Here is a 26335-nt window from a genome sequence, read left to right on the forward strand (position 1 = left end):
TTTATTAAAAAAAAATTTAATGTTTATTATTTGAGGGGGAGAGAGAGAGAGAGTGCAACCAGGGGAGGGGGCAAGAGAGAGGGAGACACAGAATTGGAAGCAGGCTTCAGGCTCTGAGCTGTCAGTACACAGCCCAGTGTGGGGCTCGAACTCACCAACCGTGAGATCATGACCTGAGCTGAAGTTGGGGGCTTAAGAGACTGAGCCACCCAGGCACCCCAGATCATTGATACTCTTAAAAAAAGAGAGAGAAGAATAAATGAAAGAGAATATAGAGAGAGAAAAAAAATTAAGGTTATGGAATTCCTATTAAAGACAGTGGTTAATTCTATCTAAACCTGTCTGGAATATTCAAAACATTTGATCTCTACTCCTTTGCAGTAGTTAATCTATTGCTGCATAACAAATTTCCCCAAACCTGAGCACCCGGGTGGCTCAGTTGATTGAGTGTCCGACTCTTGATTTCAGCTCAGGTCGTGGTCTCACGGTTCGTGAGATCGAGCCCTGTGTCGGGCTCTGTGCTGTCATTGCGGAGCCTGCTTGGGATTCTTTCTTTTCCTCTCTCTGCCTCTCTCTCTCTCTCTCTCTCTCTCTCTCAAAATAAATAATAAACACAAAAAACTTTCCCCAAACCACAGCAGCTTAAAAGAACATGTATTTATTCTCTCAAAGTTTCTATTTTTGTAGCATCTGGGCAAATCGGAGCGGAGTCTTCTGCTTCTGTTTTTCTCATCAGATAGCAGCTGAGGTCTAACTGGGATGCGGGCTGTTCCTGAGCTCATTCCATGTTCATTGGTAGAATTAGCCCCTTCCGTGTTGTTGGCCTGACACGTGCAGTTCACGCTGTCTGTCGCTCAGAGGCCACCCTCAAGTCGTCACCGTATAAGTGGCATTATTACTCACTTAAATAATAATACAGTTTCACCCTGTCCACAATTTCTGATTGCAGCTAAAAGGTGCACTCTTTGTCACCCATACTTCACAAAACTTCGTCAGTCCATGCAAAGTTTAAAACATTTTCAAAACTCATAAAAAGCAGTAACTTGGTGAGGTGCTAAGGAGTATTTAGAGAAAGCACATGCTATACCAGCCATACAGTACCTGAAAAAGACCATAGTTTAATCTATCATCTTAAAGCAGAGAAAGTAAAAATAACCAATTACACAAGCAGGTTCGGTAACATACTCAAGGTGGTTAATTGTCACATCGAGGAATTCTCTTAAGGTTGGTTAAGTGGCAGATCTAATTTGGAAAACAGGACGGTGAAATCAAAGTCTTTGCTTTGAACTGTCTAAATTGTCCCACAGGTTAGCTCAGTAGGAAACTCGGCAGGGCTTGGGTTCAAAGTCTTAGGATAAGAGAATCATCTTACCATCATTGTCCTCGAGTTATCTGTCTTCATAAGGAGCTGTGAGGTCTCTGCATTAGACACCTACGGCCACCATTTCAGAATTTACAGAGAAGTTCAGATGCCTCCTCTTGAGAGCGGATGTTTGATTTTTAGCTTGGGTCATGCGGTAGCTAGTTGGAGATTCCTAAGTGAAGGATTTCTATTTTATCAGTATGAAAAAGAGTGAGATAGGGACAGGAATGAAAACAAAAACCGAAGAACAAACAAAGAAATAAAATAAACAATACAGGAAAGATCCATAGGCTAGTCGTAAGTAAGACTATGGCCTTATGGGAAATAGGGATTTCTTTCTGGGTTAGGGCAAGGTCTTCTGAAATTTCACCCTACAGATAAAGCTATACTTTTTAATGTGTTCTTTAGTACACTCCCACATGGAAGGAAAGGGTGCTATAATAGGAGTGATTTGACAGATGGATTCTGGGTTTGCTGGGGACTGAGTTTCACTTTTGAGGCCAGAATGAGCTTATATAGAAACTCACACTGCGAGAGGAAACAAATTTCTGGTGGGTGAAGTCCCCCATGGAAAGGAAGGTGTATGGGACCAGGTCCATGGTGGAAGTTGGTAAACGGGCCAAGTGTAACAAACAGACAAACAAACAAACAAACAAAGCGGTGAAGATTAAGTGGCCCTAATTGCCCACATGGAAAGCATGTGCCCCGATAATGGTAGCAGCTACTTTATTAGGTAGGATGACTTCTGCAGCAATTAAGAAAATCTAGGGTGGTGGGGCGGGGGGGGGGGGGGGGGGGCACCTGGGCAGCTCAGTTAGTTAAGCCATCCAATTTTTTATTTCAGCTCAGGTCATGATTTCAAGGTTCACAGGCTCAAGCCCCACATAGGGGGTCTGCACTGGGCATGGAGACTGCTTAAGATTCTCTCTCCCCCTCTCCCTCTGCCCCTCCCCTGCTCACGTGCACATGCTCTGTCTCTTGAAGAGAAGAGAAGAGAAAGAAGAGAAGAGAAAAGAGAGAAGAGAGAGAAGAGAAGAGAAGAGAAGAGAAGAGAAGAGAAGAGAAGAGAAAAGAAAAGAAAACCCAACTTGAAATGGCTTAAACAGCAAGCAAATTTTATTGATCACATAACAGGAAATCCCAATAAAGTATAGGGTAAATTCAGCAGTTATTAATCTACCAGTTCAATGACATCATCAAGAGACCAGGTTTATTCTTTTTACCTTTCTGCTCTATCTTACTGAGTATATCAGCCTTGCCCTCATAATCGCAACATGGTTGCAACAATACCAGATAGGCTATCCAGATGCCGACAGCCAGAAGAATATATTTTGTAGAAATTTCCTAAGGTATCTTTTCTCTTGTCTCATCGGCAAAACGAAACAAAACAAAAAAGAGCGAAGTCATACACTTACCAAATCAAGCACTAGTAAAGGATATACGATTATTATGACTGCTTTACAGTAATAGCAATTTATTCTGGAGATGGAGTCTGGAGTGCCTTTTCTAAAACATGGGCAACTGAATAAAACTGGTGTTCTGAAAGCAAGGAAGGCAACCAATAATGTTTATGCCAACACCAGTCAACTAGACTAATGGTTGCTGTGGGCAATGTGATTCCAGGGCTGCCAAATCATTTGATTACTTTTAAAAAGCTGGAACTCTGGATGTTTATGCAAGATCTCCCAATTTTTAAATATTGGCAATGCATTCAAAACATCTTAAAATACATTATGACCAAAATCATCCCATCCAAATAAAACAACTCTGTAGTCCAGATATGTCCTGCAAACTACCAGTTTATGACCTCTGGTTTACGTTATGAATTTATGTAACTAAAACTTTCTCTACTTAGAAAGCAAAGTTCACTTTAACCTTGCCAGTAACTGAATTAGACAAGTTTCTGGGAAAAAAAAAACTTTAATAAAGTTTTATTCACTTACAGTAAACTTCAAATGACATAGCTAATAAGGATTGCAATAAATGGTGTAGGAAAAAAGATGTTATATGAATCAGAGAATGTTTATATGATTTTGTTGTCAGCGTTCTAATTTGACAGGTTAATTGTCAAAACAATCGAGATGTTCCTAGTTATCTAATGATGAATATACAATGTTCTTCCATCCCTCTCAGTTTCCTGTAATTTACTCAGGGTTTTTATTTGTTTGTTTGCTGGTTTTAAGTAGAGGGTAAATTACTTCTTACTAAATGAGAAAATCAAGATACTCAAAATATTTGAGGAACTAGTAATCAATACAACAGTAAGAAGAGGGGGGTGTCTAGGAAAGTCATCTAATTAGACATGTCAGATTCATAGCTCTTTGTTTAGAATCATCTTCTTTCCCGTGAATATGGAGAATAGAAATCTTAAATTCATACAAAGATTCTCAAGAGTATGTCTCTCTAGAAAATTTTTGTTTAATCTCCTCAAAGTAGAACATGAATCAAGAAATGTTAACATACTCCCAGTCCCTCTCCCATCCAGAAACAAAAATAAAGAAAGAAAGAAAGAAAGAAAGAAAGAAAGAAAGAAAGAAAGAAAGAAAGAAAGAAAGAAAGAAATGTTAACATCCTTGGGTATCAAGAGCAAATAATAAGGGGAAAGTAAGTACATTTCTCTTCCGTCCAGACTGTCCAGTCCTCTAAGTTGATTATTACCCACCACCTGCTTAGTTGCTGCTTCAGACCTTTGGGTTGGAACCCTGAAAAAGACAAGTTCTTAAATGATCAACTTATTCCAAAAATTTAGATATTATATAACTTTTGAACTCTTAAGAAATTAAAATAAATTCTGTGTAGTCACACATCCTATTTTATAGATTATTTGATATATCACAGTGAAGGGGTGGAAACATGGGAAGGTAGGGAAAGAAAGTGAGAAAAACCTCACACTGGGATCCAAATATCCATCTGACTAATTTGTATAATATGAAGAAGGTGAGGGATCAACAGAAAACTTATGAGACATCGGATGATTATTCTATGAGAAATGCCCTCTATTTCACTTCCCTGGGATATATTTCTGAAAAAATGACGAATATTAGGATCATCATCCCTTTCCAGATAAAACCCTTCCATCTTCCTCTTGGGTTTGACCAAACTTAGAAGGAAGACATCTTAGGCGTGCCTGGGTGGCTCAGTCGGTTGAGCGTCTGACTTCGGCTCAGGTCATGATCTCGCGGTCCATGAGTTCCAGCCCCGCGTTGGGCTCTGTGCTGACAGCTCAGAGCCTGGAGCCTGCTTCATATTCTGTCTCCCTCTCTCTTCCCCTCCCTCACTCATGCTTTGTCTCTCTCTCTCTCCCTGTCAAAAATAAATACACTTTAAAAAAATCTTTTAAAAAATTTTTTAAAAAAGAAGGAAGACATCTTAGCTCCTATCCTATAATCATACAGACACTGTTCTTAGTGAACATGTTCCAGGAAGACATGGTTAGAACTTCTCTCCTTCATAGTAGGAGTGTGACAAGATTACAACAGTTTGGCTATTGATCTCTTACCTTAGGTGTTGATGTTGTTTTATCCTTAAAAACAGTAGAGGGAAGCACTTTTGTGGCATACTATATTAGGGACAAAAATAATAGTAGGTCATTAGAAATGCTATGCATTTCCAATCTTCGGTATATTTATTTCCTAATTTAAATCATTCCTTACCTCCCCATCACTCATTTAAATTCTACCCAACTTTCAGGGTCTAGTTCAAATTCTAACCACATAGTCAATGGATCTTTTTCTTACTTTAAATTAATCTGACCCCATTCATTTCCCTTTTGACCACATTTTTCTCATTCGTATGACTTGCTTTGGTGCAAAAAAATACACGAGGAATTAAGTGCTCTATATGTATATGCCTAGTTTACACATTAAGCATGTAAACTTTTTGAAAAAAAAAATTTAGTTCTTTCCCATTTACCCACAACAGAGTACCAAGTACGAAGAAACAATGTGCTCAGTAATTACTCAAGTGAATGAATCCTACTTTTTATTTCGTAGTGCCTGACTTTTATTGCAGGTTTGCCTACATATGGTCTGTTTTTTATTTTTTATTTTTTATTATTTTTTATTATTTTTTTAACATTTATTTATTTTTGAGACAGAGAGAGACAGAGCATGAACAGGGGAGGGGCAGAGAGAGAGGGAGACACAGAATCCAAAACAGGCTCCAGGCTCTGAGCTGTCAGCCCAGAGCCTGATGCAGGGCTTGAACCCGCAGACCGCGAGATCATGACCTGAGCCGAAGTCGGACGCCCAACCGACCAGGCCACCCAGGCGCCCCTGGTCTGTTTTTTAATATCCTATCTTCCACAGACAATTGTGGCTAATATGGGGCTTATTCTGTCTATATCATATTAAAAAGTAAAATATAATTTATAATAAAATTTTATATTCTCCAAAGTAAGCATCTAGAAACTATCCTTTGAAGGACACTGTTTACCTCCTATAGCAGAACTAGTCATCATTTCTTGATGATTATGTAACAGTAAAATTATTTTTAACGTATGGGGGGTGGGAGGGAGGGGAGGGGAAGGGATGGGCATTGAAGAGGGCATCTTTTGGGATGAACACTGGGTGTTGTATGGAAACTAATTTGGCAATACATTTCATATAATAAAATAAATAAAATAAAAAAGAATTATTTTTAACAACAGAAAATTAATACCCATACTAATTTATAGATAGTAAGTAGGCCTTGCTTTCTCAGATATACCTGTGTGCTACAATACCTCAGGCTGACCTAGGGAGCACATATCCTGAGAAAGAATCTATAGATTTACAGACGCCATTCACATCCAGCCCAGATGACATTTAAGGAGTCATTTAAGTGACTACCTGATACTTACCAGGAAAGACGAAGTGGACACGGTTGTAGGTATTGGGGGCGGTGGAAAATCTGGCTTCGTAATTAGCTAGTGAAAAGGTAAAAGAAATAAAATAGAATAAAAAATAATGCAAAGATGGGGCCTTGAAAAGAGATGTGCTGAATGGAAAGGCTTCAATCCTTTCTAGACATGGTGAACTCATGATCCTGCCCATGAAAATAGCCTAAACCTGTAGGTTCAAGTGCTTTCATTTAGGTATGCACGTGCGATTCAGAAATAAGCTCAGCGCCAGGAGACAGACGACAAAGACGGCACTCTATACAGCAGATTTCTACTCTTCTCGTATTATTAAGTTACCAACTTTTCCGACCGCCATAATTCAGGTTCAGAGGTTAAACGTAGGAATGTAGTGGAAAAGCCCACCTTCTCACATTTTGCATTTTCAAAAAGTTTTGCAGGAAAATCTAGCTTTCATATAAATATTTGCACAGATTTTCACATTCTTCTGAGGAAACAATGGGCTATCGTGGGTTATGTCTCTTGCTGGTATTTCCTTGCGATTAGATTGGAAGCGATATTTAAGAGAGGTTGCTAACTCACAAAAGAAGCTGGAGGCTCAGTGCCCTCTCCTGGCAGATCAGGTGTATGGAGCTTCATCTGAGTCATCTAAAAATAATAATAATAATAATATCTTAAAATGAAATGATCGGTTTCCTAAGTTCAACTTCCAAATAAGCAGTCCTCTCAAGACACGGGAGATCAGAAACTGAGATGACACAAGAGACCAGACAGGAAATCACAGTGGCCCCGCTGCTGCATTCTGCTGTAACCAGAGCTGTTAGAGACAGGTAAGTTTCCATTAAACATCACGGCCAATGGCATTGCCATTAACCAACCTCTGCCCGAATTTCTAAACTTGCAAGACACAGCCAGGGCTTTAAGGGTTATACATATTATATATGCTGTCATGGAACTATACATATCGTTGTCTTTATTGGGACATTTGCAAAAGGGAAAGGGTCCACCTACAGTCAGTGTGTGTGGGCGGGGGGGAGAGAGAGAGAGAGAGAGAGATCTGGAGTCTGCCCTCCTTGTTCTCTTTACTTCTTTGCATTTGTGAACTTCAGCAAGGAGCCTCTGCATTTTGGGAAGACTCTTTGGGATTTAAAACAAAGGCAAAGGAGAAATTTCTGAATGTGTAGTTACGGAGCCCCAAATTCTTACTATATACTAACTGGTGGCTGGATTTGTAAAACGCCGCTGAGTAGGAACGATAGAAGAGACAATGAGAGAATCATGAACCGGGGCCCAAGGCAAACACACTACCAACTATGGTTCACCTCTTGGGGTCGTACAGCCTTCACCGTCTGTGGGTTCTTCTTCTGTTTGCGAGGCCTGGTGCCAGTGGTAGACGCTGGCCTGTATATGAAAGCATATCATATACATTGACTTAGCAGTTCCTTCACCATGATGAGGACATTCAAGAGAAGTTTGCCAATTTCCTTTGCCTGTTGCATCATCTTTGGTCATTGACTGGCCTTTCTTCTGTTCTCTAGGACATTCTTAAGGTTTCCTTGTCCTGGAATTCATAATCACCACCACGAATTTTCTTTGTGATTCTCTACAGAGCCCTGAATTCCTAATAACGATGGCACTGAATCAACGGTTGTAAAAATTATGTTATTTCATTAATGATTTATTCACTCAATATTTAGGAAAACCCATTACATGTGAGTAAGTCGGTGTTTTAAAAATGCTAGAAAGACGCTCCAGTGTCAAGACCGTGTTTGAAAGACGAGGCAATCTAGGTGGAAAGCCAGATTCCACCGATTTACTTTGTAAAACTTTGAACATATTTTTAGCCTCTCTGAACGTTTGCTTCCACTTTAGGACAAGTGTAAAGTGCCTGGCTTTGCAAGAGTGTTGTAAGAATTAATATACAATACCTTTTCATCTATAAAATGGCATTAACAGTTAGTACTTCACAACCTTCTTGTGAAGATTAGAGATAATGAATGCAAAAAGACTTAGCACAGCACGTGTCATAAGCTAGCGACCGATAAGAGTTCCATATTTTATTCCTACAATGGGTGTAAAATCCTTAATGATGAGAGTTAGAATAACTCTATTCATTATATTATTAATTATATTTATTAATTATAAATAGAATAGATAGATAAAATAAATAAATAGAATAACTCTATTAATTATATTATTAATTATATTTATTAATTATAAATACAGTGATCAACACAAAAAGACATGTCTTACTGTGCAGGATTTCCCAGTAAAACTGACACCCAGCATCTGGTCCAAGAAAAAATGCATCTGGACTCATTTCAGAGTATTTGAAGGGAACCCTAATTAACTTTGAGAATTTGGGTCAGCTCCTTAAATTTAAAATAAATTAGAGGCCAAAAAGTCCCCAAAGCAAGATAGAAGGCTACCTCTGGACTTTCTTCTGCTTTCGTCTGGGGCTTTGGTGCCAGATTACTATAGCAACCACCACAAATATGACAGCCACGGGGAACAGCACCCCGACCACAATGGAGAAGTCTGCAACAAAGAGAAGCAGAGCTGGTGAGGGCATGAGAAATTCACAAATATGCATCACTCTAGTCCTTATTTCTTTTCTCATCACAAATTCCACCTCCCGTTTCCCACCCCCCCCGCCCCGTCCAAAACACGCATTCCCTGGAAAATCTCTAATAGTCAATAAAATAAAAATGCATTTTGATCTTGAGTGTTGTAATGTTATGCAGATAGAGAAAGTAAAGGGGAAATCCATATTGTACTAAACATTGCATATGAGGGAGGTCAGGCATCATGCTGCTGAGAATTTTTAGAAGGCTCGACGTCTGTAACCTCTGGAAAGTGTAGGGCTGGGAGAGGAGAGGAGATACGAAGTCAGGAGATGGAAGAAAAGGAGTGGCACACTTTTCACACTCAGCCTTGGAATCAGAGAAAAAGCAAAGGAAGGCTTGAGATCATATTCCTGTCGGTAGCCAATAAGGAGTGAAGACACGAAGACCAGAATTGAGAGCGACACAAGCGAGTGTCTTACTGATGTTGGCTCCAGAGCAGAATGATTACGGACAGAAAAGAGATTATGTGACCCAGTGAACTGCGGAATGATTTGAACACATTTCCTGGATCTAGATGGTGTTTCCTCTGTTTTAATTCCTGATCTAAGTAATGAATGCAACTTCAATCTTTTGCTACCGCAGACATTAATTTCTCTTATAATAGTCAGAAGCTTCAGAGACCAGGAGGTACAAGTTTGAGGGGGCAATGCAAACAACTACTGCTTTCTTATTAGAGCTCAGCAGAGCAATAATAAAATTAAATGTTGCAGAAATGCGAGAAAAACTCCCAAGTGTGAACATGCATACATGCAGACGGAGGCAAATATGTCAGAAGCAGAATTTTAAGATAATGACAAACATCTAATGTTTTCCACCTTGCATAACAATTCCGATCAAAAAGGCCAAAGGAAATAAAATTCTGAAGGGTTTGTGTTGAATATGGTATAGAAATATTCAGAATCAAAAAATGAAAAAAAAGGACTGGCACTAACATTAAAATTGTAACTATTTTCGGAAGACTAACATGGCACCAGAGGAAAGAGGAAATTGACTGCTTCACAAACACCCCTAATTTGAAAGGACAAGGTCTGCAGAGAAAGGTGGGGTATAAGACAGATGAGAAGTATCGTAATTGGAAGTAGGTATGCATTTGAAGATGGAAATAATTGAAGAGTAAATACACTCTTCTGTTTCTGGTAATGGCGGTCTGGGAAATTCAGACTAACTCTCCCACTAAGAGCAACTAAGACATTTTTCCAAAAAAAAAACCAAAAACAAAAGTTGTCAAAGTTATGGAAATATTTGAAAAAAAAAATGGGGAACAGGCATCTCAGTGGCTCAGTTGGTTAAGTGTCCAACTCTCGTTCAGGTCATGATCTTGCAGTTCGTGAGTTCGAGCCCCGCGTTGGGTTCTGGGCTGACAGCTCAGAGCCTGGAGCCTGCTTCAGATTTTGTGTCTCCCTTTCTCTCTACCCCTCCCTGTCTCGTGCTTTTCCTCTCTCTCAAAAATAAACAAACATTAAAAAAATTAAATTTAAAAAATAGGGGGAAATGACCTTGGAAAGATTAGTGAGAGGGCAGGAACCCAGAAAGACAGAAAGGAAAATGATCCTGGTCTTGGAAGTTCAGAAATGCAGGAAGGAATGAAAAGTAAATAAACCAAGCATGAACCCGAATTTAAACTATGGCCTTTGAGTGACAATTGTGTGTCATTGGTTGTGACAACGTACCACTCTGGCGGAGGATGTTGATAGTGAGGAAGGCTTTGCGTCAGGGAAGGATGGCGAGGCATCCTTTTCTACTTTCTGCTCACTTTTGCTGTGAACCCAAAACTTTTCTAAAAGGTAATGTCGATTTTTTACAACACCAAATAAAACGAATATGTTCATAATGGCCACTAAAATAATATAAAACAAATACGTAATCTCTGAATTAATAAAAAGAAAAATGGAATGATTAAAATCCTCAGTAAGTCCATAAGAAAGCAAGGAAGAAGAGAAAAAGGAACATAGAACAGGAGAACAAATAAAAATCATACAATATGATTGTAGATTACACCCAAGTATATCAGTAGTTACCTTAAATTTAAATGGACTAAGTACCCTGGTTTAAAAATATATATCGTAAGACTAAAATTTTAAGAATGTGTATATTTCCACACTTTTCAAAAACAAGAGACAGATATAAAACACGATGCTTCAGAAAGAATGAAAGTACAAGTATGGAAAAATGTTATGCCAATGCAAAGGAGACCAACAGAGATTTGGTACAGCTATATTAGTCTTACTATAGACTTTAAAAAGCATGAAGGGGTTCCTAGGTGGCTCAGTCAGCTAAGCGGCCGACTTCAGTTCAGGTCACGATCCCATGGCTTGTGAGTGCAAGCCCCTCATCAGGCTCTGTGCTGACAGCTCAGAGCCTGGAGCCTGTTTTGGATTCTGTCGCCTTCTCTCTCTGCCCCTCCGCCTCTCGCGCACTGTCCTCCTCCCTCTCAAAAAGAAGCCAACACTAAAAAAAAACTTGTAAAAGAAGAAGACTGGAGATCCACAGAAGCATTGCATGCGGATTAAAGTGCCAATTCACTGAGAAGACATAACAATTCTAAACTTTTATGTAATCGTAGCGTGGTCGCAAAATATATAAGCACTGGTAGAACAAGAAGTCATAACCAAATTCACAGTTATAGTGAGGGATTCTAAGACTCCTGGCTCAGTAACTGATAGCACAAACAAACAAGATATCAGTAGGGATTGATATACACACACACGGTGAACAAAGGTGGCCTCACAAACATAGAAAATGCTGCAGAGAACAACTGTGGAATACATATTTTTGTGTGCACAGACAGAAACATGGGCACATGCCGAGCCATGCAGCAAGCAAGTCTCCACATATATCAACAGATTCTTACCCTAGTCGTTTCTCTGATCCTTATGGGATTATGTTAAGTATTAATCTAACAACACGTGGAAAGTCTGAATAAGCACACACGTTAAGAAACATATGTCTAAGCATTTCAAGGGCCAAAGAAGAGAGAAAAGGGAGAACACAGTATAATTTGAATCAAACGATAATGAAAATATCCTTTAGCAAATGGGCGACAACTAAGAGAGGTCTTAGAGAAAAATGTATGGATTTATAAACCTCAAAAAAATGTATTGAAAAAGGGGGCTGAAAGTTAATGAACCAAATACCCCTTTCGAGAATTTATTTAAGACAAATAAACTTAAGGAAAGGGACTGGAATAGGATAAATTACAGTATAAATTGAAATAGCAAACAAAATGTAAAAAAAGGAAAACAAATAATAAAAAAATAATAACAATTGAAAATTTGTATTTGGATGATATTTAAAAAGAGAAAGATTGCAAAGTTAAATACATGTTCACATATCAATCAATTTACTTTGAAATACTAGCTGAATAAAGGGGTAAGAAATCTCACCCAATAAAGAAAGAAAATGTCTTTGATTTAATTCTCAGCAAAGTAGGAATAGAAGTGAATTTTCCTAATCTGAAGAAGATCTAAATATGTACAGAATACCTTCATATACCGGGACAAAATACTGCAAGTCTCTCCTTTGAGATTGGAAGAAAAACAAAGAAACTTTTTATCACTATTTTTATTCTGCGTTGTACGGGAGGCTCTATTCAGTGAAGGAAAACAAATGCAAGAATTAAAATTGTAAAGATTAGAGAGATACGAACAAAGCTGTCATTTTCTGAAATAATATGATTATGTAGGAAATCTGCTAAAATTTACAGATAAATTACTAGAATTATTAAGAGAGGTAGTATAGGTGCCTGACACAAAAATGAATATACAAAAATTAGTTGAATTTCTATATTCTAGTAATAGCTGAAAAATATTTTTCAAAAGAGCCCATTTAAAATACACAGTAAAACTTAAATTCCTAGAAACAAACCTAATAAAATATATGCAAAATTGTTGTGGTGAAGCTACCAAGTATTAGCTGACAAAATTAAGAAAAACTAAATAAACGGATAGACATTTTGTCAATAGATTTGGAATTCAATAGCTTATATGTGCTCATTGTTCCCATAGAGACCACAGATGTGGTCTATGTTAAATGAAAATCCCAACAGGAATTGTGTGTGTAACTTGAGAATATATGTGAAAGTACAAAAAACTACTCACCAAATCATTCATAAAGAACAGAGTTAAAGGACCACCTAGATCAAAATTATTTCAAAGACCTGGTGGTAAAAGAGTGCCAGAGTACACAGATAAATAGGACCACCAGAAAAGAACAGATATCCCAGAAAGACACATATATGAACACTTGCTTTATTAGATAAGTGTCACTGTGGGTCCTTAGGGAAGGATCATCATATGAATGATGATGTGACAATTGGGCATCCATCTGGGATAAAAATGAAATTAAACATTTGCATCATACACAAAACAATTTCAGATAGAGACTTAAATTTGAAAAGAGAATAAAATAATGCTTTTTAGAAGACAATACACAAATATATATTCACAATTTCAGAGTAGGGAAAATTTCCTTTAAAAAGGACACACACACACACACACACACACACACAACTAACAATAAGGAAATGATGAAAAAATTGACTCTACTGCATTAAAAACTTCTGATAATCACATAACACCACAAAAAGCATAAGAAAACTCAGAAGGAGGGAAGTTATTTTTAACATATATAACTGAAAAGAGTTTATATGAAAAATATAATATTAAAACATATACAAGTGAATAAAAAGGTGGGGAGAGACAACTCACTAGAAATACAAAAAGGCTTAAACAAATTCTTCACAGAAAATATAATCCAAATGGCCAAAAGATAAGGAAATATTCTTTTATTATTCAGAGTGGTAGTAGTTACAGAAAGCAAAATTAAAAACCCAACATGCCGTCACAAAAACTTAGCCAAAAGGGCTAAAATTTGCTATCTGCCAATGGCAAACGGCTTAAAGGTCGTAGAACAATAGGAACTTATACTCACTGCTGCTGGGAATGTTAATTTGTACAACCACCCTGGAAACAATTTGGTATGATATAGTTAAGATAAATAGATTTGAATGTGGGGTGCCTGGGTGACGCAGCCAGTTAAGCCTCCGACCTTGGATTTCAGCTCCAGTCATCATCTCAAGGTTCATGAATTCGAGCTCCACATGGGCTCTGTGCTGATAGCTCAGAGCCTGCTTGTGATTCTCTGTCTCTCTCTCTCTCTCTCTCTCTCTCTGCCCCTCCCCGACTTATCTTCACTCAAAAATAAATAAGCATTTAAAAAACTGGACTTGAATGATAACATTTATGGAAATTTTTTTCAACATAGCCTTGAAGTATCCATAAAAGCAGTAAGAAAGGAAATTGTCTATATCTATATCTATATCTATATCTATATCTATATATCTATATAGATCTATAGGTATATATACCTATATAGATATATAGGTATAGATATATCTATATAGATATATCTATAGGTATAGATATATCTATATCTATATCTTATCTAGATCTAGATCTAGATATAGATATAGATAGATATCAAGATATAGATATATAATTACACCAATACATGACAAAATTGTGATATTATGCACAATAGCAAAAATAAACTAATTCCAGATACATGTAAGAACATGGATGATTTTGAAAACATGGTATAGAGGAAAGGGTTAACCTTCAGAAGGAGAGAGGACATTAGGACAGGTATGGGGCCAAGGGAGGAGATGTCTGGACTGCTGGCAATGCTCTGTTCCTTTGCCCAGATTGCATTGTATGAATACTCATTTTATAATTTATATTACATATATATATATATGTTATAGTATAAATGTATCTAAATAATATATGGAATGTATCTATTTATATGTTTTCTGTATAAATTTTACTGAAAAAATGGCTTTAATTAAGTAAGCTTGAAAGCCCATGGTTATATATGGCCATACTATAGAGCAGGGATCTTAACCTTTTATGTGCCACAGATCATTTTGGAAATCTGATAAAACCTGTAAGCCCTTTCCCTGAATGTTTTTTTTTTAATTAAAAAAAATTTTTTTAACGTTTATTTATTTTTGAGACAGAGAGCGACAGAGCATGAACAGGGGAGGGTCAGAGAGAGAGGGAGACACAGAATCTGAAACAGGCTCCGGGCTCTGAGCAGTCAGCACAGAGCCCGACGCGGGGCTCGAACCCACATACCGCGAGTTCGTGACCTGAGCCGAAGTTGGACGCTTAACCGACTGAGCCACCCAGGCACCCCTCCCTGAATGTTTTTAAATTCATTAATAAAATGTATAGCACTAAAAGGAAGCCAATGATATTGGAATACACTTGTCAAAATATTATAAAACAATCTGTGATATAGTTAAATATTTGCTTCTTTTAAGCCCTAAATTATAAGATCTAATGGTAGATTAATAACCACCATAATTTCAAACTAGAGATACATATATGTGATACTTAAAGATTCATGTAGCCATCAGCCCTCAACAGGTACAAAAAGATCGAGATCATACCATGCATATTTTCAGATCACAACGCTATGAAACTTGAAATCAACCACAAGAAAAAGTTTGGAAAGCCCTCAAATACATGGAGGTTGAAGAATATTCTCCTAAAGAATGAATGGGTTAACCAGGAAACTAAAGAAGAAATAAAAAATACATGGAAGCAAATGAAAATGAAAATATGACAGTCCAAACCCTTTGGGATGCAGCAAAGACAATCCTAAGAAGAAAATACATTGCAATTCAGGTCCATCTCAAGAAGCAAGAAAGGTCCCAAATATACAGTCTAACTTTACATCCAAAGGAGATAGAAAAGCAAATAAAGCCTAAAGCCAGCAGAAGAAGGGAAATAATAAAGATTAGAGCAGAAATAAATGATATAGAAACAAACAAACAGACAAAATACAGAACAGATCAACGAAACTAAGAGCTGGTTTTTTGAAAGAAGAAACAAAATTGATAAACCCCCTAGCCAGACTTATCAAGAGAGAGAGAGAGAGAGAGAGAGAGAGAGAGAAAACCCAAACAGATAAAATAACAAATGAAAGAACAGAGATCACAACCAACACCACAGAAATACAAACAATTTTAAGAGAATACTATGAAAAATTATACGCCAACAAACTGGGCAATCTGGAAGAAATGGACCAATTCTTAGGGACTCATGCACTACCAAAACTGAAACAGGAAGAAATAGAAAATTTGAAAAGACACATAACCAGCAAAGAAATTGAATAAGTTATCAAAAATCTCTCAACAAACACGAGTCCTGGGCCAGAAGGCTTCCCACGGGAATTCTACCAGACATTTAAAGCAGAGTTAATACCTATTCTTTTCAAACTGACCCCCAAAAATAGAAATGGAAAGAAAGCTTCCCACCTCATTCTATGAAGCCAACATTACCTTCATTTTAAAACTAAACAAAGACCCCCCTGAAAAGGAAAATTACAGGCCAATATTCCTGGCAAAACTGGATGCAAAAATTCTCCACAAGATACTAGCAAATTGAATTCAACAGTACATTGAAAGAATTATTCACCACAATCAAATGGAATTTATTCCTGGGCTGCAGGTCTGGTTCAGTATTCACAAATCAACCAATGTGACATACCACATTGTAAAAAGAAAGGATAAAAAGTATATGAGCCTCTCAATGGATGCAGAAAAAGCATTTGACAAAATACAGCCTCCTTTCTTGATAAAAAACCTCAAGAAAGTAGGGATAGAAGGAACATAATTCAAAATCATAAAGGCCATATACAAAAGACTCACAGATAATATCATCCTCAATGGGAAAAAACTAAGAGCTTCCCCTCTAAGGTCAGGAACACTACAGGGATGTTCACTGTCACCACTGCTATTCAGCATAGTGTTGGAAGTCCTAGCCTCATCAATCAGAAAACAAAAAGAAATAAAAGGCATCCAAATCGGCAAGGAGGAAGTCAAATTTTCACTTTTCATAGATGACATGACACTCTATGTGGAAAACCCAAAAGGCTTCACCAAAAAACTGCTAGAACTGATCCATGAATTCAGCAAATTCATAGGATATAAAACAATATACAGAATTTGGTTGCATTTCTATACACCAATAAGGAAGCAGCAGAATGAGAAATCAAGAAATCGATCCTATTTATAATTGTACCATAACCCATAAAATACCTAGGAATAAACCTAACCAAAGAGGTAAAAGATCTGTACACTGAAAACTTGAGAAAGCTTCTGAAAGAAATTGAAGAAGACGCACACAAAAAAGGAAAAACATTCCATGCTTATGGGTTAGAAGACCAAATATTACTAAAATGTCTATACTACCCAAAACAATCTACACATGCAGTGTAATCCCTATCCAAATAACACCGGCATTTTTCATAGAGTTAGAACAAACAATTCTAAAATTTGTAGGGAACCAGAAAAGACTCCAAATAGCTAAAGTAACGTTGAAAAAGAAAATCAAAGCTAGAGGCATGAAAATTCTGGACTTCAAGCGATATTACAAAGCTGTAATCTTAAGACAGTATGGTACTGGCACAAAAATGGACAGAAATCAATGGAACAGAATAGAGAACCCAGAAACGGACCCATAAATGCATGGCCAATTCCTCTTCAACAAAACAGGAAAGAATACCCAATGGAAAAAAGACAGTCTCTTCAGCAAATGGTATTAGGAAAACTGGGCAGTGACATGCAGAAGAATGAATCTGGACCAACTTTCTCATACCATACACAAAAATAAATTCAAAATGGATGGAAAACCTAAATGTGAGACAGAAAGCCATCAAAATCATACAGGAGAATGTAGGCAGCAACCTCTTTGACCACAGCAACTTCTTACTAGACAAGTCTCCGCAGGCGAGGGAAACAAAAGCAAAAATGAACTATTGGGACCTCCTCAAGATAAAAAGCTTCTGCACAGCTAAGGAAACAACCAACAAAACTGAAAGGCAACCTACAGAACAGGAGAAGGTATTTGCAAATGACATATTGGATAAAGGATTAGTATCCAAGATCTATAAAAAAACTTATCCAACTCAACACCCAAAAAACAAATAACCCAGTGAAGAAATGGGCAGAAGACATGAACAGACACATCTCCAAAGAAGACATACAGATGGCTAACAGACACATGCTCAACATCACTCATCATCAGGGAAATCCCGATGTTTATAGCTGCACTGTCAGCTATAGACAAATTATGGATAGAGCCCAAATGTCCATCACCTGATGAATGTATAAAGAAGATGTGGTGTATATATATATGTATGTGTGTGTGTGTGTGTGTGTGTGTGTGTGTGTACACACAACAGAATATTGCTTGGTGATCAAAAAATAATGAAATAACACGGATGGAACTAGAGTGTATTATGCTAAGCGAAATAAATCAGTCAGAGAAAGACAACTATCATATGATTTCACTCATATGTGAAATTTAAGGAAAACAACAGATGAACATAAGGGAAGGAAAAGGAAAAATAAGATAAAAACAGAGAGGGAGGCAAACCGTAAGAGACTCTTAACAATAGAGCACAAGTTGAGGGTTGCTGGAGGGAGGTGGTGGGGGGATGGGCTAGATGGGTGATGGGCGTTAAGGAGGGCACTTGTTGGGATGAGCCCTGGATGTTATATGTAAGTGATGAATCACTGGGTTCTACTCCTGAAACCAACACTATACTGTATGTTAACTAACTTCAATTTAAATAAATAAATTTTTGGGGCGCCTGGGTGGCTCAGTCGGTTGGGCAGCCGACTTGGGCTCAGGTCATGATCTCACGGTCCGTGAGTTCGAGCCCCGCGTCGGGCTCTGTGCTGACAGCTCAGAGCCTGGAGCCTGTTTCGGATTCTGTGTCTCCCTCTTTCTGACCCTCCCCCGTTCACGCTCTGTCTCTCTCTGTCTCAAAAATAAATAAACGTTAAAAAAAATTTTTTTAAATAAATTTTTAAAAAATAAAGATTTATGTAGCAACCACAATGTGATATAAAAATATATATAATTTGTATGGGTGACAAAGTCATGGGAACTACTAATACCATGGTGGTTTGTTGCCTTACATCCCGGTAATCATAGAAAATTCTGAATTCTAGTTAGAATTTAATAAAAATAGAAATGTAATTTTTCTCATTCAGGTTGAGATGCAAAGCCTGGATATCATGAAAACTATCCACTGAGGTCTGTCCTTTTGGAGACAGGACACTTTCCTGAATTAGAGGACTTTCACCAGTCTGGTGGAGGCTTTCCTTGACGGTTGGGTCAAAGGTAGTACCAGAAATGGAAACAAAAACAAAACAAAAAGAAAACCTAACGGATGAAGTTGAATCTTGACACAGTGGTTTTAACAAGGAGAATAAGTGATTCGGAGAAAAACGTCCCCGATTGTATCATGAACCACTCCAGCTGCCTCCTTGATTCCCTTAAGATATAAATTTGATGTAGTATAATGTATCTCTGCATCACCAGTCCTTGGATTTAAAGTTTTCAAGAAATACTTTAACAATGTGTGTTGGAGTTTATTCTCCTTTATTGGATGATATGCAATTGAGGGGAAAAAAGCATAAAAATATAAAAAAAGATTAGGTTTAAAATAATATGCAGAGGTAGAATACATATAGAATCTATGCCTTCAGAAAAAAAAGCTATAAAGAGTCTAAGTAAATTTAGGGTGGCATCTGCTTGGTCTTCTGAACAAAATCACAACAGATTACAAAAAAAGAAGACATGAAATGAGAAGATAATAGAATGATATGGAAGTGGTTTAAGGAGGGGTGCCTGGGTGGCTCAGTCTGTTGAGCATCTGATCGGCTCAGGTCATGATCTCACGGTTCGTGAGTTTGAGCCCCATGTCGGGCTCTGTGCTGACAGCTCAGAGCCTGGAGCCTGCTTTGGATTCTGTGTCTCCCTCTCTCTCTGTTCCTCCTCCGCTGTGCTCTCTTTCTCTTTCTCTCTCAAAAATAAATAAAGATTTTTTTTTAAAAAGTGCTTTAAGGAAACTCAAAAATGTCACTGAATATTTTAAAATGTCACTATAACTAAAAAAATAAAATATAATAAAATGTCATTATAACTAATTAATAGGAGTCTTAACATTGCCAAAAATTCACCGTATTTTACAGAAAATAATTTTGAAAGACTTTCCCAAAAATTAACAGGCAATAGACAATGCCAAGAAAAAAGATAATAAGGCCACCTAGTCAAGATATTTGATACAAATAATTTATATTTCTGAATTAGAAACCAAAGAAGTGGAACAGAATCCATTTTAAAATCTGTAATAATAGACACATTCCTGGAACTGAAGAATCAAATCCTCACTTTGAAAGACCTCACTGTCAAACAATCGAAATAATAAAAAGAAAACATTACCCAGGCATAACATGATGACTGGTTTTCATTAAGTAGCAATTCTAAAAACATTTAAGAGAAAAGAAACACTATTGTTAAAGGGTTATTTAATGACACCAACAAACAAAATAAGGGTAGCCTCAGGTTTTGAACTTTGCATATCAGTATCTACTTCTCAAGAGTCATGAAGTTAAAACTGTGAGTTAAAAAATCTAATCCAGTCCTACCTGCTATTCATGTTTTCTACTTAGCAACAGAGTTAAATCCTTAAAAATGTTAAGTTTCATGTAAAAAGAAAGAAGAAATTACTAATGGAAGTGATTTAGCTAATCAAGAGAAGAAACAAAGTTCAACATGAGGGAAGTCATAGTTTAAAAGGATTTTTAGGGGATTTAGGTGGACAGAAACAAAGTAAATTATAGCTCAGAAGCATCAGAATTATATATATATGTAATAAAGCATATATATAATTAAGCATCAGAAGTAAATGCTATTCTTTCTTGAGAAGTCTAGCAAAGAACCAGTAATTGTTTTTATTTTTTTTTTAACTTTACATTTATTTAATTTTGAAAGACAGAGTGAGACAGGGCACGAGTGGTGGACAGGCAGAGAGAGAAGGAGACACAGAATCTGAAGCAGGCTCCAGGCTCTGAGCAAGCGTTCAGCACAAAGCCCGATGCGGGGCTTGAACCCATGAACCATGAGATCATGACCTGAGCCACAGTCAGACACTTAACCAACTGAGGCACCCAGGCACCCCAGAACCAACAATTTTTTAAAAAAAAATAGCCCAAACGTCAGAAGTAGATGCCATTTTTTTCTTGGGAAGCCAACAGAGAATCTGAACTTGGGACAGATGGTTTGGTCAGGCCCGTCCCCATCAGCAACCCCATCCCTTGTGTATGCAGAATAATAGTGGGCTATGCCTCTGGGCAAAGACCCAAGAACTGCTCTCTAGAAGCAATGGGGGATTCAAGGGCCTGAAGAACAGAATGGAGGCTAACTGCAGATGCCCACAGTATATTAGACAGAAAAGGGAGGATCAAGGAAAGAGCGTGGAGGAAAAGCAGCTCTCTCGGGGAAGTAAATGCAATGAAGAGCTCTCTCCTGGGCCAAGTACTCTTCACCATGGTGACTGGAGGTGAGGATTCCCCACCCTGGCTGCTTACCACTCCGAAGTCCTAGAGGGAGGTCTCTCTATCTACCGATAGAGCTCACATCCGGATGTCCCATCCAGAGAGGTATCAGGAGGTACAACAAGCACAAAAACATACAAAGAAAACCCATGCAAGCTAATTCGAGTCAGCCTAATCCCACATTCAACAAGGGTCCCATATTCTGAAGAAAAAAACAGCACAGTGAAATAAGAGACAGGGTGAAAGACAAATCAATCAAACTCAAAAGAAATAGAGATGATTCAAGGGACAGCAGTGAACCTACAAAAATAACCGAAGCCAGATTCTTAGAGAGTTTTATGAGGATTCTATATCTATACATTAAGCCAAGCCCGCTATGAAAATAGAATAATCATAAAGCAAGAAAATGGGGGAAATTAAAATAGGATTGCAACTCTAAAATTTGAGGAGATCTTTTCGTATGTCGAGCAGGAGCATAAGGACTAGAAAATATGATTGAAAAGTTGTTAGAAACCTTGAAGATTAATATTTTAGATTCCATATTTACGGAACAAGAATTCCAAGAGGAGAGAAAAAAGGTGACGAAATCTAATGTACTACGAACTACAAGCTCAGAAGAGGAGAGCAAGACGCGTAATGTTACCTACGGAAGACCACTGTGGAGTCATCACAGTCAGGAGGGGCCCATCCTTCTTTGCACTGACACTGGAGCTCATGGTCACACACCTAGACAAGCAGTGATCCTGTCAGTTTCCACACTAGGCTGACCACCAACCCAAGGAGCCTGTTCATCCGTTCAGAAGAAGGACTAACCCCTGCTCTGCACCCTTGCAACTACCTACATAGTGTCTGGATCCATCATGGGAATTTCAATACCAGATGCGTGGAAGAAATTTTTTTTCATCGAACCAAACTATTGAGCGGTTAGGCAAACTTAGTATCATTGAGCGCTGAAACGGTACTTCAGCATCGTCAGGACTGACCCGAACTTCCAAAAGATTCGGCGAGCTTGGGGAAACGTTTTCAAAACTTACGGCATGCCCTTTGCACTTGGAGGAGCAGTTGGTCGATTTGTAGGCTCTTTCGATATCCACACATTCTGCATTAATGCAAACCTGAAAGTGATGTGAAAAGAACACTGAGTTCACATCAATCCCCAATGGCTTCGGTTCTGCAAATTGTTCAGCCTTTGGAATTTAGTCTTATATTATTAGCCATTACTATTGTTATCAAACTTACCTTTTTAAAAATTTTTTAAAATTATTATTATTTTTTATTTTGAAAGAGAGAGAGAGACAGAGCACAAGCGGGGGAGGGACAGAGAGAGAGGGAGACCCAGAATCCCAAGCAGGCTCCAGGCTCCGAGCTATCAGTGCAGAACCCAACGTGGGGATCAAACCCACAAGCCCTGAGATCATGACCTGGGCCAAAGTCGAATGCTTAACTGACTCAGCTACCCAGGTGTCCCCAAACTGACCTTTTTATTGGGGAAATCACAACATTCTTTTGCAAATAAGAATATGGGATCTAGATAATACTTATTTTAAATATTTAGAAAGTTCTCTAGAGAATATTTCCTTATTTGACTTCATTCCTCATGGGTCATTCTGTTTATCTACCCCTTCAGTCCACTCCTGAGACAAATATTTAGCACTGAGCTAAGCATTGCACATGATACAAGGCACCCATTCCAAACAAAAACATTATGGAAAACATGTTAATAGCATGTCATCTGGAATATTAAAACAATTATCATTTATCTAAAAATTAGTATTTTTTATTATTCTCTTTATTATTATCAGAATGGCTTATAATTTATTGAGACCCTACTGATTTGGGGGTAATAAAATTTACCTAGGTTTAATAACCTAGTACTAAGCACATAATAGTTGCTTGTTAAATAATACTGACGGGGTGAATGTAGGCATGCATAAAAGAATGGCATAAGCATTGCTTTGAAAACTGTCCTCCGTGGAACAGAAGGAGGCCTTGAGTAGCAAACATAAGACAAAAAAACAAGACCAAAGAACATTTTGATTAAAAGCTACACTTTCAACTTACCTTCCTGTGTCCACACTTAGTTCCATTAGCTACCATGCCTATTTCTGGACTGCTGTCGTCAGGATCAAACAGTTTACATGTCAGGAAAGTTACTATATGTCCTCTCCAGGGCAAATTATCTGACCCACCTTGACAGAACAACTTCCCACACAGGGCATCGCTGAGGAAAAGCCAAAATTTGCTGCAGTTAGAATACCAGGATCCAAACTGCAGTTTTCCCCAAATGTAACACAGCTCCCTATCGGTACTTAATTAATGGCATTTCTCCCTAGAGCAGAGATTCCTAGTTCTCCTTTATATCAAAGTTCCCTTTGTTCTTTGGTAATAGAACTAGAGAATAGTAACAAGAAACATTGCTACTCAAAAACAAAAAACAAAACACAACAAAATCCTGATTTCCCAGGTTCTCGGGCAGCTAATTTTTGGCCAAGTGCCTAACTAAGTTCCGGCCAACTGGAAGAAAGCAGAATCTTGCGTGCAAATTCTTGCAGGTGGCCTTACATGAAAGAATATGTCTTATTCCTCATTTTTTTCCTCATTTTGGCTTATTGGAATGCAGTGGCTGCAGCTGGAGAAGCCATGACAGACCAAAAGAAACACTTGGGAATGAAGGTCATTTTCAAGATAAAGGAAAATGGACTTGTAACATCATGAAGGGCACACAGGGAGTCCGTTTCTATTTTGTTTCAGCTAAGGTACTTTTTTTTTTTTACTTAATTTATTTGGAGAGAGACAGAGACAGTGTAAATGGCGGAGGGGCAGAGAGAGAGGGAGAGAGAGAGAGAATCCCAAACAGGCTCCGTGCTGCCAGCATGAAGCCTGATGCGGGGCTCGAACCCACGAATCGAGAGATCATGACCTGAGCGGAAACCAAGAGTCAGACGCTTAACCGACTGAGCCACCCAGGTGCCCTAAGGTTACTTCTTATTTTCATGAACTGCACTGAGGAATTTTCCCCACTGTAACTGTGTCTATCTAAGGCTGAGTCTTGGGTGACACACCAAGGCATCATGTGTGGTTACTGGAAGAACTATCTCCCTGCAAGTAAAGATGACACAGCTCAGCACTCAGTAAAGCCATCCACTTACTGCCAAGGTGAATAAAGTTGATGCCAATAAAATTGGAGTCAATTGCTTCATGCAGAATTCAGAGCAGGGCTCAGAAAAACTATTCTGAGAGTGACAGAATCAGATTCTTCTAATGCTTCTGGTAGGAAATGTGACTGCGGAGTGGAGAAAGGCATACATTCTCTCCAAAACGGAGAAGGTGTTTTTCTGGAGTCACTTGATACAGAAGGCTCTAGAGCACAGAGAATTCCAGGCGTAGTCTCCACTACAGCCAACGACTTCTCAGAAGTGACTAGGAGGTCGGGCCGTGGAAAGAATGATACGTTTGTGCCGCTAGTTGCGGAAATGACCCAGTGCTCATACAAACGGTTATACAGGACAATAGCGTGCGCACATGCTCATAGGGAAACGGAGCTACTCTGCTCTCTTTTGCACTCGCCACCTCACAAACCACACGTTGGTCCCCCCAAAACACGTACACATTTCTTTTTACATAATTGTCTTCCCTTTTAAATCTGTCCCGATTTCTTATAAAGGAGAGACCACCCGGACCCCCAAGAGATGATACTATGTCCAAAATACAGTTTGTTAATATTTATCACCTAGAACAATTACTGTTTAATAGAAAAGCGTTGAGAAATGTTAACCTTCTTCAGTCTCTTGCTATGCAGTACTTAGTGTGTGTAAAATCTGGAGCAGGTACTAAGTTTAATCTGTGATCATTTGAATTTTAAAAGTCGTCTTAAAACTGTGGAATTAAAAAAAGATCTTATACAAAAATCTGAAGTCCTGGGGCACCTGGGTGGTTTAGCCAATTAAATGTCTGACTCTTGATCGCGGCTGAGGTCATGATCTCACAGCTTGTGACTTTGAGCCTCACGCTGGGTCTGCACTGATAGCACGGAGCCTGCTTGTAAATCTCTCTCTCCCTCTCTTTCTGCCCCTCCCCCACTCACTCTCTTGCTCTTTCTTTCCAAATAAGTAAATAAACGTCAAGAGAAATTTCAAGCCCATTGCTTGTGATATGCTAGAATTTTTCCCACCAGAATATCAATACAAAAAGTAAAACAAATTCTCCAGATGAACTGTCAATCTTTTCTTACTGTATTTTTTTTCTTTCTGTAATACCATGGCAAGTTTTTTTTCAATATATGAAATTTATTGTCAGATTGGTTTCCATACAGCACCCAGTGCTCATCCCAAAATGTGCCCTCCTCAATACCCATCACCCACTCTCCCCTCCCTCCCACCCCCCATCAACCCTCAGTTTGTTCTCAGTTTTTAAGAGTTTCTTATGCTTTACCATGGCAAGTTTAAATAAAACTATATAAGCATTATATTGGTTATTCTTCTGAGTAGATAAATGTCTCCACTCCTTGAATCATAATGAAAGACTTAGGTGGAAAAGCACCTACGGAATATTGTTAAATCCACGTATCGGGGCACCTGGGTGGCTCCGTCGGTTGGGCGGCCGACTTCGGCTCAGGTCATGATCTCGCGGTCCATGAGTTCGAGCCCCGCGTTGGGCTCTGTGCTGACAGCTCAGAGCCTGGAGCCTGTTTCAGATTCTGTGTCTCCCTCTCTCTGACCCTCCCCCGCTCATGCTCTGTCTCTCTCTGTCTCAAAAAAATAAATAAACGTTAAAAAAATTAAAAAAAAAATCCACGTATCGATTTCCAGCCAGGCCCATTCACTGCTGCGTGTTTCATCCAAACATTCACTCTATTTAACAACGACTGTACTCGATGTCATCTGAAACACCGGCCATGAGCGACTGGAAAAAAGAGATCGTTTCTTATTTGTCTTTTTAACTACGTCGGTAGCCTGAAACCCTAGCACATAATAGTCACCTAATGGATGCTGATCAAATGGGCGATGTCCAAATTCACTTTCTGTTCAACTGGAATGAATCAGAATGTGTGTCTGGAAGAGAGTGAGTCCCCTAGTCTGTGGAGCAGGAAGGTT

The 26335-nt window shown here is 38.4% G+C and overlaps 1 protein-coding gene across 3 annotated transcripts in view; it reads right to left on the reverse strand.

Moving 5' to 3' along the window:
• Nucleotides 1–2451: 2451 nt before the first annotated feature.
• Nucleotides 2452–26335, reverse strand: part of ADAM28 (ADAM metallopeptidase domain 28) — a 73355-nt gene continuing 49471 nt past the window's right edge. Inside the window, exons 16-24 of one of the 3 annotated variants that reach the window (XM_019466919.2) lie at nt 23304–23463; nt 22277–22357; nt 21890–21968; nt 8630–8738; nt 7523–7601; nt 6783–6848; nt 6204–6269; nt 4863–4922; nt 2452–4065 (exon numbers count right to left, since the gene is read on the reverse strand). In XM_019466919.2, the coding sequence (XP_019322464.2) occupies nt 4045–4065; nt 4863–4922; nt 6204–6269; nt 6783–6848; nt 7523–7601; nt 8630–8738; nt 21890–21968; nt 22277–22357; nt 23304–23463 (721 nt within the window). In that variant the 3' untranslated portion in view covers nt 2452–4044. Of the gene's footprint in view, nt 4066–4862; nt 4923–6201; nt 6270–6782; nt 6849–7522; nt 7602–8629; nt 8739–21885; nt 21969–22276; nt 22358–23303; nt 23464–26335 lie in introns of those variants that run through there. The other 2 variants (XM_053900954.1, XM_019466920.2) reach the window with 2 other exon arrangements.

This window comes from Panthera pardus, unplaced genomic scaffold (genome assembly GCF_024362965.1).
Source record: "Panthera pardus isolate Hobbes unplaced genomic scaffold, ASM2436296v1 HiC_scaffold_13, whole genome shotgun sequence".
NCBI lineage: Eukaryota > Metazoa > Chordata > Mammalia > Carnivora > Felidae > Panthera > Panthera pardus.